The 14,560-nt window shown below is 31.8% G+C and overlaps 1 protein-coding gene and 1 long non-coding RNA gene across 12 annotated transcripts in view; both read left to right on the top strand.

Moving 5' to 3' along the window:
* Positions 1 to 3,315, top strand: part of LOC107470258 (nucleoside-triphosphatase) — an 8,666-nt gene extending 5,351 nt beyond the window's left edge. The window contains exons 5-9 of the mRNA XM_016089654.2: positions 569 to 774; positions 1,004 to 1,095; positions 1,610 to 1,827; positions 1,983 to 2,172; positions 3,005 to 3,315. Of these exons, the coding sequence (XP_015945140.1) occupies positions 569 to 774; positions 1,004 to 1,095; positions 1,610 to 1,827; positions 1,983 to 2,172; positions 3,005 to 3,147 (849 nt within the window). The 3' untranslated portion in view covers positions 3,148 to 3,315. The remainder of the gene's footprint in view (positions 1 to 568; positions 775 to 1,003; positions 1,096 to 1,609; positions 1,828 to 1,982; positions 2,173 to 3,004) is intronic.
* A 1,632-nt stretch (positions 3,316 to 4,947) lies between these two features.
* LOC107470261 (uncharacterized) lies at positions 4,948 to 9,643 on the top strand. Of its 11 annotated transcripts, none has more exons than XR_008010415.1 (10): positions 4,948 to 5,156; positions 5,277 to 5,991; positions 6,223 to 6,249; positions 6,682 to 6,809; positions 6,919 to 7,032; positions 7,339 to 7,509; positions 7,597 to 7,982; positions 8,285 to 8,352; positions 8,450 to 9,015; positions 9,403 to 9,643. It is a non-coding gene; the product is annotated as an uncharacterized LOC107470261 (long non-coding RNA). The 11 variants fall into 11 exon arrangements; XR_008010416.1 differs by having other exon boundaries at positions 8,450 to 8,780; positions 9,403 to 9,642; XR_008010412.1 differs by having other exon boundaries at positions 8,450 to 8,550; positions 9,403 to 9,638.
* The last annotated feature ends 4,917 nt before the right edge of the window (positions 9,644 to 14,560 follow it).

The raw sequence follows: 14,560 nt of genomic DNA, 5'->3' as shown, positions 1-14,560 counted from the left end.
TTTGAAAGGAAAAGAAAACAAATACAAAATACTTGAAAAAAATTGTTTTTGTTGAATTTTTAATTGGACCCTTTTTTGTCTATTAAGGTGAGCTTCACTTCCTTTTTAGTGGAAGACAGTAATGTTGTATTATACCATATTTATCGTTACCATAATAAAAATGGTAGGATCACTTCATGAGAGTTTGCCACATTCTTCAAGAGTGTGGTTAAAAATACAATTATATATATGCGTAGGATCATTCTAGTATGTTTATACTAGGACAATAATGGTAGCTATAGTATTTTAAAAAATGTTATTAAAATTTAAAAAATATTTTTACAAATATGTTATTAAAAAAATATTATTAAAATATAAAAATATTATTTTAATTTAACAACACTTATATAATCATCATAGTTATTATAAATATAGATATGCTAGAATTCACCCAATATACGCATTACTCAAGATCTACTGTGATGAAAAAATTTCTATTATTATATTAAAATGCTCTATTAAATTCTACCTCTTAAATTTATCAATAAAAGGTAAGATGATTTGAATGTAACTTTTGATTTATGTATAGGTGGCACTAAACTATCTATTGGGAAACTTGGGAAACAAGTATTCAAGGACGGTGGGAGTGGTTGATCTTGGAGGTGCATCAGTTCAAATGGCATATGCTGTTTCAAAGAACACAGCTCAAAATGCACCATTACCACCAGATGGACAGGATCCATACATTAAAAATGTCATTCTTAAAGGAACTGAATATAACCTCTATGTTCATAGGCACGTTTTCTCTTTCTCTTTTGTGATTAAAATCTTTAACATTAACTTAAGTAGACGAGTGAATTAATCATTTAATGATTTAACCAACTCAAATTGATGATTAAAAGAAAATAAAAAAGGTAACATTTTTTCTTATATTTAGAAAAAAATTTAAATGTAAGATTTTTGTTAGTGTATAATATTTTGGCTAATGCATTTTCTTGGTTTAAAAATCTTTCTTTAATTTCAGTTACTTGCGCTATGGTAGTGATGCTGCTCGTGCTGAAATTTTGAACATCACTCATAATTCTGCTAACCCTTGCGTTTTAGCTGACTTTGATGGTAATATATTGTATATATAACGCCCTAACTCATCATTTGCATTTAATAATCTAAACTGTAACTATAGAAAAGCTAAAGATAATGGTTATAGATTGTAACTATTGAAATATGGTCACATTTTTTACTTTGTAAGAAAAGGACCATGAAAACCGAATAGACGGCTTTTTATACCTATCATCACTGTTTTAAAATGTGACTTAAAGTTAAAAATGTTATAATGTTCAAAAGATTTTTAGGTTTAATTTAGTAAAATTTTGAATTAGCAAAATTTGTTTTCCATGTCTAATCTTAGCAAAAAATGTATTATTCCAACTACTAGCTACTTCTTTCACAACAGTAGAAATATTTTCTCAAATTAAAAATGCTTTAAAACTTCCAATTTTAAAACCTTAATCAATGACATTATTATTATTATTATTATTATTATTATTATTATTTTGGTGTGATGGTATGTAACACATTATTTTTTTTTTTTTAGACCTGACACATTGTTGTTTTCGAAATTCTTTTGAAGGGACATATGCATACTCAGGAAACGAGTATAGGGCATATGCACCAAGTTCAGGGTCCAGCTTTGAAAAATGCAGGCATATAGTGCGTAAGGTCCTGAAATTGGAAGCACCATGTCCATATAATAAAGAGTGCACTTTTGATGGAATATGGAGTGGTGGAGGCGGTAATGGACAAAAAAATCTCTATGTTGCTACGTCTTTCTTTTATATAGCATCACAGGTAGATACACACAAAAAAATCTTCATGTTACTAACTGCTAAGTTTTCTTATAATAATATTTTTTTAGATTTAATTGTCTTGTAATAAAATTTGGTTAAACATTCATTGTTGTTTAAGTAGTTGTATTAAAATGTTGATTATTATGATTCTTGTAGACGGGTATAGTTGATCCAAACAAACCCAATTCGAAGGTTATTCCGGCGGATTACAAGGTTGCAGCTAAGAGAGCATGTAATACGAAATATGAGGATGCTGCATCCATTTATCCTCTTATTACCATTGACAGACTTCCTTATGTCTGCATGGATCTCACATACCAATATACATTGCTCGTTGAGGGATTCGGTAAGTTATATATACATCTTAAATTGCTGGTTAATATGGTTACTAGATTATATGTAAGTGTAACTAGGGCCGGCAAGCGGGAAAAGCTGTCTTGTCATGTCCTACTAAAAGTTCACAAAGTCTATTAAATTTATTTTTTTATTATTATTAAATAGTATTAAATAATATATATAATTTTATAACCATTTTAATAAATTTATAATTTTTAAAAATATAAAAAATTATAATTTGTAGATTTATAAATATTAAAGTGTTTATAATTATAAATATGTAATAAATATAATTATAAATCAAATTTTTTATAAAAATTAAATTTTTAGTCCAAGCAAAAAAAACATTGAGTCCGTCCAATCCCACCAAAGCCTATTAAAGTTTACTGTTTAAACGGTGCAAATTAAGCGAATTTTTAATGTGTGGTGGTATTAATTATTTAACCTAATCTACTTTTTTAGTGGATTACCCAGAACAACCCGATGAATTTAAGCTTGTTTACCGCTCCCATATATACTGAGATAGAAAGCCCACAAACAACTAACTCTGACCGAATTCAATTATTCCAGTTATATTATTATGTCATTATGTTAGAATCTGAGAAAAAATCTTAGTTGCTTTAGATGCAAATTGAGTTTTATACTGACTTATTAGTGGTAAGACTCTCTGTCACACGTCATTATCAGAGTGGTCTATATAAGTTCATCAGTACGCATTTTAAATGAAGGTGTCTCATATTTAATAATGTCTACCATTAGCAAATATTATTATAATTTACCATTGTGCGTAACATTATATATATTTTCTTCCAATATTTGTTGAAAATTTCATTTGTTGGCAGGCATAGATCCATGGCAAGAGATTACAGTTACTCAGCAAATTGAATATGAAGATGCTTCCGTAGATGCAAGCTGGCCTCTAGGGAGTGCCATAGAAGCCATATCTTTATTACCTAAATTTGAGCGATTGATGTATTTTATTTAAGCTTCTACACTAATAAGTAGGGATGTGACACATTGACGCCTATGCCTTCTATATTAAATAAAAGTCATGTGCTCCTATAAAAAATAGTTTGCTATAACGTATTGTTGTGTATGTGTTAGTTTGTAATTTTGGTAAAGAATATGAAATAAATGCTCTATTTTAAGACAAGTCCAGAATTTCTTATTTATTTTGGATCTACACTTATTTTAATAGTAGAATTCTCATGTTCTCTTGATGGAGGTTAGATGCAAGCGTTTTAATTATCCAGTATATATCGTTATATACATCTTCTGAATTCTTAACTCTTTATATTCCATGTTTATTATTTATTATATTTAAGAGATGTTTATCTTTATGGTTGTCACAAATTCTGTATGTCGATATACCTCTGATTTTTGTCTAACTTAATATATGAAGTCTTTTAATAATCTCAAAAACTATCTCATAAAATAAAGTATTTCAGAAGACACTTTTGAAAGGATCTAAACTTGTTATTTAAAACAACTCTTTCTAAGATTATAATGTTTTTTCTTCGATCTTCTTGGAAGTTGTTTTAAATTCACTATAAAAAAAATCTCTTAAATTATATTCTTACAAGAAATACATTGAATACTGACGGATTTACTATTAGATTCTGCGAGAAATAATTGACAGTTTTACCAGCAAATTTTATGGATAGATGACCAATTTCATCGAGCGTAAAAAGTTACCATCGAATTTATATTTCAATTCCGCCAGAAAATTCATCTAAAACAAATGACACATAATATTTAAATTGGCACACCTTTTATTGTCGGATATTTCAACAAAAAATTTTGACATTAACCCATTTTAGTGAAACACACCATTTCATTTAATAAAACCAATAATATTGTCGAATTTTTCTGTAAAAAAATCCGACAATAATTTAAATACGTAGGATTTATAGTGAACCTCTCTTCCCATTTTCCAAAACAATTAGATTGGAAACTAAACGTAAATATATGCATGCTTGCACTATTTTCGTGGATCATTGCAATTTGTCAACTACTGTAATAACCAATTAGATTGAAAGATGGCACATCATAAAATTTTTAGGTTTAAATAAAGGTAGGCATTCAGTTACACAGTGAGAAATTACATACTATGTATAAAATAAACATAGTTAAAAGAAAAACTCATAAAATATATATGATATTTAATTCTCTCTTTTATATTTTTATATTTTTTTAATATTCATGAGCATGGTGATGCACTACTTGCTAATGAAAAGAAAGTGATCAAATTATATATTATTATTAATAATAATTTGAAATTGAATTTCAAGAAAAAAAATCTATATAAAAAAGATAACTGTAATTTGTTCAACTGAATTAGTCGAATTTTTAGTAATAAAGTTCAAATATTATTCTAAAGACTGAAAACAATTAAGAAAAAAGTTAAAAGTTATTTAGGAAGTGATTATATAATCTATTCAACTCAGACACTACTAGAAAATTAGTTATTACAAACGGATATTTTTAACGGATTTTATTCCACGAAAATACAAAAGAAATTTCAAAGGGATTTTTTGTCGAAAAACAAAAAAATAGATTAGCATAAATTGCAGACGGAAAAGAGAATCCGTCAATAATTCTGTTAAAAAAATTAATTTTTTATCTGTGATATATGATTACAAATAGAAAATCCGTCTGTAATTAAACAGACAAAACGTTGCATTTTATTAAATTATTACAGACAAAAAATTCGTCTGTAATTTAAATTTTCCTTCAAAAAATATTAGATTAACCCTAGCTCAGACCTTTACCCTTTCGATCCATTCACACTCCACACAAGTTTAGCAGAAGCTTCTCCTTCTCTCCATCCACGCTCTCTCCATTGCTCCGTCCACACTCTCCCCATCGCAGGAGCTTCTTTCACCGCCGCCGTTCTCTCCATCGCTTATGAGCTCCATTTTCCTGCTTCTGTTTGAGCTGTGTTTCAGTCCCCTCTGTTTAGATCCGTGCTTCCGAATTTTAGATCGCGTTCCGGTAACCTCTATTTCTCTTTTTTTTTTCTGTATTCTCTCTTCTAGTTCTTCATTCACTTGCCCTCACTGCACATTCTTCTCGTCTCACGATCTGATCTCATGGCTCCTAACACTGTTACAGACTTTGTTTTCTTGTCAGTTCAATTTGAGACAATAATCACTTTCGTCATTTCAAAGATCGAACGCAGACATGGTAATCCTATTCTTGAGGTTTCCTTGCTGAATATTTGGTGATGTATTCTCAAGAGTAGTACTCAGATGATGAGCAAAGGTGCGTCGCTGAGTCTTTTCCTGGAAATTCTTATTGGTGCCACTGCCATTGTAAGGTCTCTGACTCTGAGGAGTAGCCTTTCTTGATTCAGATTGTATCTGTGGATCCTGAAAATATAAATTACAATTAGAAAAATTAAGAGTGTGTTCAGTTTGCGTTTTTATTTTCTATTTTCATTTTCAGGATCTTGTGAAAAAGAAAGAGAAAATAGGACAGAAAACAGAATTTTATTGTTCTAAGAACCAAATCAAATTTTATAAGGACTCAATTATCCGGAACCATATGGAGATTAAGAACAATATTGTTAACTAAACAAAGCTTGAGGAGAAAATGGGAAAGAAGATTATATTATTATTGCAAACAGTTTAAGATACCTTCCGTGTCTCCTTGTTTGATTCTTTCCTTTCCTTGTAAAAATCAGGTAGTGGCCTTGCTTTGAAGCAAAAGCTTTGGCGAAGTTTTCTGATCTCTGTCTCTGCTTTTTCCTGCAAAATGAGGGGATTGAATGATTTGGTGACCAAACTGAACTGAGGAAGTAAATATTGTTCATAGTAACAGACACTTGGTATTAAATTTTACTTGTCAACCAACCTTGAGTTTTGTATGAAGTTGCACTTTTTGTGTCTCATTGGCATTGAACTTTTCTTCAAGTTTCTGAAATTGATTTAGATCAATAGAGAAAGGAAAGGCAAATAATACTCAGTTAATTAATTCTGATTTTTATTTGTAGTAAGGTTAATTAAAGCTCATAAACAACTAAATTTGATTGATGACAGAACCTTCTTTCTTCTTGCAGCCCTTTCTTCTGTCCTCAAGCTGAAAGGTGAGGATATCATTGGGGATCTCATTTTATTTCTGCATTCAAGTAGAAACATTGTAAATACTAATGTAAAGAAGAGTATTCACAAAAGCCATAAAACTTCTTTAAGCCAGAGATAGATTATGTAAACTTGTGGTCCTTGAAACGAAAAATAGCATGTTTCAACTATTAACAAACTCTATATTATGTCTGGCATGGATAACATTTGAACTTAGAAACAATCCAAATCCATATAGAACAATGAAAAATCTTATTATTTAATAAGTGGTATCTTTTTGGTTGTAAAACTCTCGTGATCGGAGTACTTCTGTGCAGTAAGATATATCATTATATTATTGCACAAAAGGATGTTCACTTGTCAAGATCATCTCTAGGCTTATTTTTGTTAATTAGTTTAACTTGCTATTAAAATTCTTGTCCCATTTTGTCATGTAGATTCTAATTGAGGTTGATCATCTACAAGATATCCTTGGCCCATATATATTCAGATCAAAGGTGTTAATAAAGATGCAGTGTCAGTAGCAGGTTCAATGCTTGAATTGGATGGCTCATATACAACTAAGGTTCAACATGTTTTATTTTTGTTCATTTTCTCCTTTCGTGCATAATGCTGGGCTGAATATATCTAGATGCTGGTCAACTTACTATTATTCTTGTTCATTATTTTGGTAGAATTATCTTGAAATAATTTTAAACAGACTACCAACAATAGAAAGAACTTCTACTGGGATTAACTCTCAGCAATCAGCAAGGCTGCTAGAGATTATTGAATTTATTCAATCTCAGGTATACCTTTCCTATATCTATGTGGGTTGCACATGCGGTTTTTTCTATTTATTATATTTACAGTCCTTGAAATTTTAGAATCAGTATAGTTATGCCACACAAGTTTATATTAAATTAGTTTGAATAGATACAAATTGCACAAATAATGAATTATCAATATGCAGAAGGAATGTATCTTTTGAAAATGGCACGATGGTTCAATTGAATGGAAATTTTGCAAGTTTGGGTCTTTGTTTGGCTATTGCCATTGTTTAGTTGTATATTTTTGTCTTTCTGAGCTTTTGAGTAATAATCCTGTTTATGCAGACAAATGAGCTCTATCAGCTGGCGTCTGTTGCCTTCTGCTTGCTTGTAGCCTGATAAGGCCTTAGAGCTTGGAATCATAAACAGCCGCCATGAAGCCTTCATCACTTCCAAACTTTGGTGCAACAATGCTCACCATGACCTTGTCCTTTCAGCTCTCAAGACCACACTCAAGTATGTAAAGTAATTGAAAAAGAAAAAAAATATATCATATATTGTATATAATCTCACCGATGTATAGTTGCTCTTCAAATTGATTAGGAAACTTGGGTTGGACTATTTAGACCTCTACTTGATTCATATGCTAGTGAGGTTGAAACCTGAAGTTGATGGAGTTCTTGAAATAAGAAAGGATGATTTGCTTCCCTTTGACATACAGGATTTGTCTTCCATGAATAAACATAACTTGTGTGGCATATCTACATTATCATGGATATAACTAAATATACAGGAGATGGTATAGAGTGAATTTTCTTCAGAGGGGGTTGACTTCACCGAGGTCAATGACGTCAACAATGGAAGCATATGGTTTGGCTTTCATCAAGAACCTTCATTTTCAGGATGGTGTGATGATAATGGAACAGTCCATTTGGAGCAGCAACGCAGGGATGAAGATGTTAGTTTAGAGGAAGACTCGGATTTTGAGTGTAAATCTGCTGCTCCAATTTTTTCTATTTCTGTTTGCATTTGCTTTTAGGTGAATTTCTTGTAATTACCTCTATAAATTATGTGATTATTTGAGAAAAGAAAAAAAAAATCAAATCTTAAGGAGCTGCTCCAAGAAAATTTGTGGAAGTACTATGGAAAGCAAATATTATTCTTGAGAGATCTCAAGTGACGTACTTCAGATAAAAACGCTCTCAGCTATATATATATACTTTCATGTATATAGCATTATACTACACATTATAATATTACCTAACATTTAAATGTAAATATATGTTGGAAGGTTGGAGACACCAAGCTTTAAACTGTCAGGCATCATCATGGTCATCTCCATTGGGATACTATTAACAGGTACAAATGAGGCCCTTCATTTTTCATAGTGATAATTTAATATTTTAATATGTATCTCAAACCTTGCATCTGGATTTTTTTCTTTGGTATAATGCAGTCGCAAAAGAAACAGAGTTTGAATTATTTGGATTCATACTTGTCATGCTTGCTGCTGTTATGTCTGGCTTTCGCTGGTGCATGACTCAGATTCTTTTGCAGGTATTATGTTTGAATTTCATTTTTTTCTATATTATACTTTTTCTACAGATGCATTATACCTGCATTACCAACACACAATTGCACTTGCACAAGCATGTTCCTTTTTTTTGTATTTTTACCATTCTTTATGCCCTAAACAATGATGCTTCATGTTTTCTGAGTTGGACCTGATTTTTCATTCTCGTCATGTGTGTTGAACTGCAAAACCAATTGATAGGAAGAATCCTATGGTAAGTTCTGTGAATTTTGCATGCAATAATTTGTGGGAAATATTTACTCTTCTAAGGTTTACTGTTTACATGATAGTGGCTCACTGTCTCAATTAAAATGATTGATATTTACATATTCATTTTTGCTTTTGGTCAATCAATCCATAAATCCCAGTATGTGAATGATCCTGATAGATTCAGTAGCTATGAACAACTTGACTCCGACAATTACTTTTTTGCTGGCTATCATCTTTAGGTAACTAATTATAAGGCATACATCTATGCATCTATGCATGTTTGGATATTTGCATGCATATGGATTTTGACAATGCCTCTTTCTATATAGACTCTTAACCTTGGAAAGTTAATTTGAAATTGTACTCATTGGCCTTTTCTTTTCATAAAACTTGTTTGTTTGGTCTTTTATTTCTAAGAGTTAATAAATTATATATTGAAATATTTTCATATTGTACAGATCATGGTTAGTTCTTATGCTTTCAATTGACATAATTTTCATTAAGAATGTTAAGTAATGAGTTTTTTGTGCCATAACAAATTGAATAACTGTTATTATTGACATTTTTCATGTATTTTTCTTTGCTGTGTACTTTTACTGACATGCAGTACTTTGAAATTTTTGCAGCCAAGAAGTGTATTCCTTTTCTAATTGCATTAAGAGATATAAAGCAACACGAGATTACTCAAAGCATGCGCAGGATACTAGTTGATTGGCATGTAGAGATTTGCATAATATAATTTTTCTCATATAATACAATGTTATGAATTATAGTTGATAAATTTAGTATGGTTGAACAACTGAGGACTATAGTTAATGTATCAATACATTTTGTCTATATTTTGAATTATATTGACTTGATTGATAAATACGATGAATTTGTTTATTTTTTGAAATATTATAAATATTCGAATACAAATTAGTTAAAATTTTGTATTAAATTTATATTTATTTTGTATGAAAACAAGTTTATTTTGTAATTGGAAAAATAAAAAAAATTCTATTTTATCTTACTGACGGATTTACAGACGAATTTTTTGTCTGTAATCAGCGTGTCAGATGATTTTCCAAGGTTCAAATTACAGACGGAAAATCTGTCGAAAAATTCGTTTGTAATTACAGACGGAAAATCCGTTTGAAAATTCGTCTGAAATTACAGACGAAAAATCCGTCTAAAAATTCATCTGTAATTACATACGGAAAATTTGTCTGAAAATCTGTCTGTAATTACAGAGAGAAAATCTGTCGGTAACTGGTAAAAATCCGTCGGTAATTTTCTGACGAAAAAATCCATTGGTAAATAATTTTCGACGGGGCTTTTACAGAGGGACAAAATCTGTCGATAATTTCATCAGTAACCAAAAATCCGTCTGTAATAGAGACTAAATCTGTCTGTAAATCTGTCTGTATTAATTCATTTTCTAGTTGTGAGACCTTCATATGTAACAAGAAAATTTCTCATTTAGTGTGTGAGAAGATTATCTAGTGGCACCTTCTCAAAATTCTTATTTACTGAAATATAGTGAAGTAATAAGGAGATGCATATTAAAATGACTAGGATTTGAGATTTATTTGAATATATACTTATTTTTATTTATGCTAGCAATTATTTATTTTGTGAAAATTAAGATTTCTTAATTTGGTCTGAATTAAGAGAAAAACTCTACCAAATTTTTATTAAAATCGTTTAAAAATATTTGTTGAATTATGAATATGTTGTTGAATTTGTTTGGTTTGTAAGAATTGAAAATTTTGTTTGGTAGAAGTGTCTAATTATAGGCAAAACTCTCAAAATTTCTAAAACATTTTATAAATGGTGTTCTTGGTTGAATTTTCTAAGTTGTTTGTGGCAAAATAATTCTAAGTCATCGTTAGTGAATGTATGATACGGATAACGGTCAATGGAGGGGGAGATTAAAACTTAAGTTCTTTGATGGGGTTGATTAATTTGTTACGAATGTGTTTAACATAGAACCATTTCAATGTTAAGGGGCATCTAGATGTTCGTGATATAAGTATCAACAGACTAAGTAGTTAGGAGCTTCAGATCACTACAAGGGAGGCGTTACTTATCGGCAGTTTTTTTCATAATTAGCGGCGGTTTTAAATTGCCGCAAAATCAAAGGCCAGCGGCTCACTGGACCGCCCTGGTTATAGGCGCGGGGATTAGGTTTGGCGGCGGTTTCCAGCAACCGTTGGTATAACTGCCGCTAAATTAAATTTTTGCTAATCATTCAGAAAATCGCCGCCAAAAATGCGAGTGACACGATTTTCAGCATGTTTACCGGCGGAACCGCCGCTATTTACTTCGATGTATTTAAGTTGACGCATGTTTAGCGGCGGTCTTAAAACCGCCGCAAAACGGAACTAAGGTTTCGAGCACAGTTATCAGCGGTTGCCGCCACAATATCAGACAGATTTTTCAAACTTTGAGACACTTTTCGGCGGTTTAAAACCGCCGCTATATTAAGGGAAAAAAAAGAAAATTTGGATTTTTCTAAAAAAATCGTATAATTTTTTAAAATATTATAGAATTATTTTTTTGCTTTTTTAGATTTTTTATTATTTTAAGAGTTAATATTTTTAACCTTAGAATCTAAACTTGTAGCAAAAATAAAAAAATTATCTGCAAAACAAAATAATATATTCATGAAAATACGAAGAAAACAAATCTCTTGCAAAGAGTTGCATGGTGTAATTCAAAAAAAATGCTTGCTTCAATCCAAAAATCTCCAATCCTAATCTACTATTTTTCACTCTATCATTCCACGGAACTCATCCCTGCAACGATGTCTGGTGGTAGCTCCTCACCCTGCCGTTGAAATAGATAAATCAGAGTACTCTCCATCGCCTGTCTCTTTTTCTTCTTTGCTGTTGCCTCATCCTCCATCACCTTCCTCTTCAACTTCTCGCCTTCCAGCTCTGCCTGTAGTTTAAGCAACTTCCTCTGGGTCTCCTCTACTTGGACTCCGTTGCCCGGCGCATGTGAATTTGGATCGAAGAGTTGACTAGGAGTCAGACCGAAACTCACACCACGTACTCTACCCCGTTTTTCTTTTCCAAAAACCTAAGTATGGAATCATTTTGAGACAACACTCTACAAGACTCATCCTGTTGCTCAATCTCCTCAATTCTTTCCTACAGACACAAATTAGCAAATACAATCATTTTATTTATAGGTCCATCTCATGTCAAGAACACACCAAACATGATGATTAACTGTATCACTTTCATGTGGTAAAAGAACATAAAATATGAATGAAAAAAATTGGTCTAAAAAATTATTTACATAAAACAACCAAAATAGAGTATTTGTTTCATAGGATGCCAACCACTATAAAAAGAAATAAAGGATAATTGAAACTAAATTATTTCAATTCTACCTCAACTGTTTCTAAATTACATTGAAGTTCTAGCAACATTTGAGGTAAATTTGTAACAATAATTAAAAGTGAGCAGAATTGAAAATTGTAAACTTCTTTTGGTCCATTTTGACATAGAGGATGAAATTGTAGTTGAAAAGCTGATGGATTAGGATTAATAGAAACTCATATTTGAATATTTTATTACTATTTCCAACCTAATACCAAACTAATTCATGAAGTAAACCATTCAATAAAGAAATAAAAAAAATAAAATAGAGAAGTAAACTATTAACCTATTAGAGATCATAATTTTATTGATCAATTATAATAAGTAGTACTTACACCAATTGCTCTTGCTTCATCATTGATATAGGAGCCATCTTTTTTGTGCACTGTGATCCATAACTTTCCTCTACCAACTCTCCTCCCTTGTTGTTCTGACTGTAACAACAAAGTTTATGCCACTACCGTATTCCACACAATCAAAGAAACTTAAGTCATAGAGATAGTCCAAAGAGTGAATAAAAAAGTGAAGTACCTCTCCCTCAATCTGCCGTGTGAAGCTTTTTGAACCGCCAGTGTGGATATATAATTGTTTTGATTGATTAATCGCGTTTTTTCTGCATTTTTCCTATTGGTCCATCAGACATAAAGGGCGATTAGAATCCGATTTAAAAAGACTCAATGCAACATAAATTGTATTGTTATGTATCAATGATATACTCGATTACCTTCGTCTCAGCCTTGGCGCGATAGTCAAGGAACCATCTCCAATGCTCTCGATTAATTCCCGGCGGACAGTGCTCAACATTTTGTTCAGTCGTGAATGTTGGGTCATAAAAAGCATTATACAACCTCAGCCTTATTTCCTTCCAAGACTTTCCCATACTTTTCAAAATATTTTTCTTAATAGTTTCTTCACTATCTTCATCAAAGTAGAAAATTTGCTATATAGATAATACAATTTGTCAATAATTGTAATAATAAGAGATTTAATTCAACATGGGTATAAACTTTTACCTTGACACATTCGTTATAAAGCTTGTCTTTAGTGGTAATCTTATGCCAACTTTCCTCACAGAAAGAAAATTTTTCATAGTCAAATCCAAGCAGACCAAGCACGGCACTCACAGTCTAGCTTCGTCTCCAATCGATTGCTTTTCGTTGTTGAACTTGAGCACGATCCTTCTATCGTTAGCCATTCCATAGCCTCCCTTACGCTTAATTTTTCCGGCTTGATTTTGCCGTCGGAATCTAAAAAAATATAATACCTTATATGTGTAACCGTTGTGGACAGCATGCAAGAAAAGAAGAAATAAAAAGCACGATTCAAGTATTGGAGAAGTTCTTTGTCGTTGACTGTGTTGTAATGGAAAGCACTTGGAATGAACAAATTATGGTATAGTGTAAATTATGGATGGGTTTGATGCTCTTCTCATAGTTGGAACTTAGAAAATTAATATATAATGGAGTCTAAATCATGTTGAACAAAGAAAAGAAATTAAATACGTTACCGATGATCTTAATTGTCCAAAACTCTATAGTCTTACGTCCTTTGCAACTCAGAGCTCCAGAATCAACAAAGGGTCATCAACTTCTTGATCAAGAGAATCTACATCATTTGCATTAGCTGCCATGTTTACGCGTGGCCTGGCTCTGAGTTCTGAATGTTATTTGTGCTCGTCTGTGGAGCAGGCCTTGGTACACTACGCGGCGGAAGGAACGGGCGTGAAGTTGCAGAGACACTATCACCACTATCCGGGAGAATTTAAGAGTCATCGCGGTGGGAAGCCAAAGTCGAAGGCGGAGCTGTTTGAGGTTGCTGACATCCTGGTCCTAATTTTGGTTTTTTCGTGTAACGACCTTTCCTAGCCATCTTAAAAGATAAATGGCACCTATACTTTCGTAATTCATAATTAAAACCATGTATTACCTATTACATATATATCAATATAATTAAATTATCCACCAGAGAACACATATATATTCATAATTAAAATAAATTATGTTTTTTCCTATTAGTATAAGATTCTTGGGGGAAAAACCGCAGCCTAGAGAACACAGATATATTCAAATATGCCTACATATAAAATAAACAAAAACATCATTCATATATATTAAAAAAAATCCTCTCTACACGTACGCTTTTATCTAGAGTTGTTCCTGTTCCGAGGGTTACCTGAAACTGTAGGTCAATCTCGGACGAGATCTTTTGTTGTGGTCGGAGCTGTTGCATCCGACTTGTTGGACTTGGGCGGTGCTACAGATCCTTGATCACCGGAGGGTGGTGGTACCTGCAAGAGACTCCGATGTTTAAGTTAGCACATGCTTTAGGTAGGTTTTTAGTGGAATCAGAGTATGAGTTATATCTGGGTACTCCAGTGTATTTATAATAGTGTGGAGTGACCTTTCTGGAGATA

Source organism: Arachis duranensis, chromosome 6 (genome assembly GCF_000817695.3).
Source record: "Arachis duranensis cultivar V14167 chromosome 6, aradu.V14167.gnm2.J7QH, whole genome shotgun sequence".
NCBI lineage: Eukaryota > Viridiplantae > Streptophyta > Magnoliopsida > Fabales > Fabaceae > Arachis > Arachis duranensis.
Note: the sequence above shows the minus strand (reverse complement) of the source record. Positions and strands in the feature narration are given on the sequence as shown.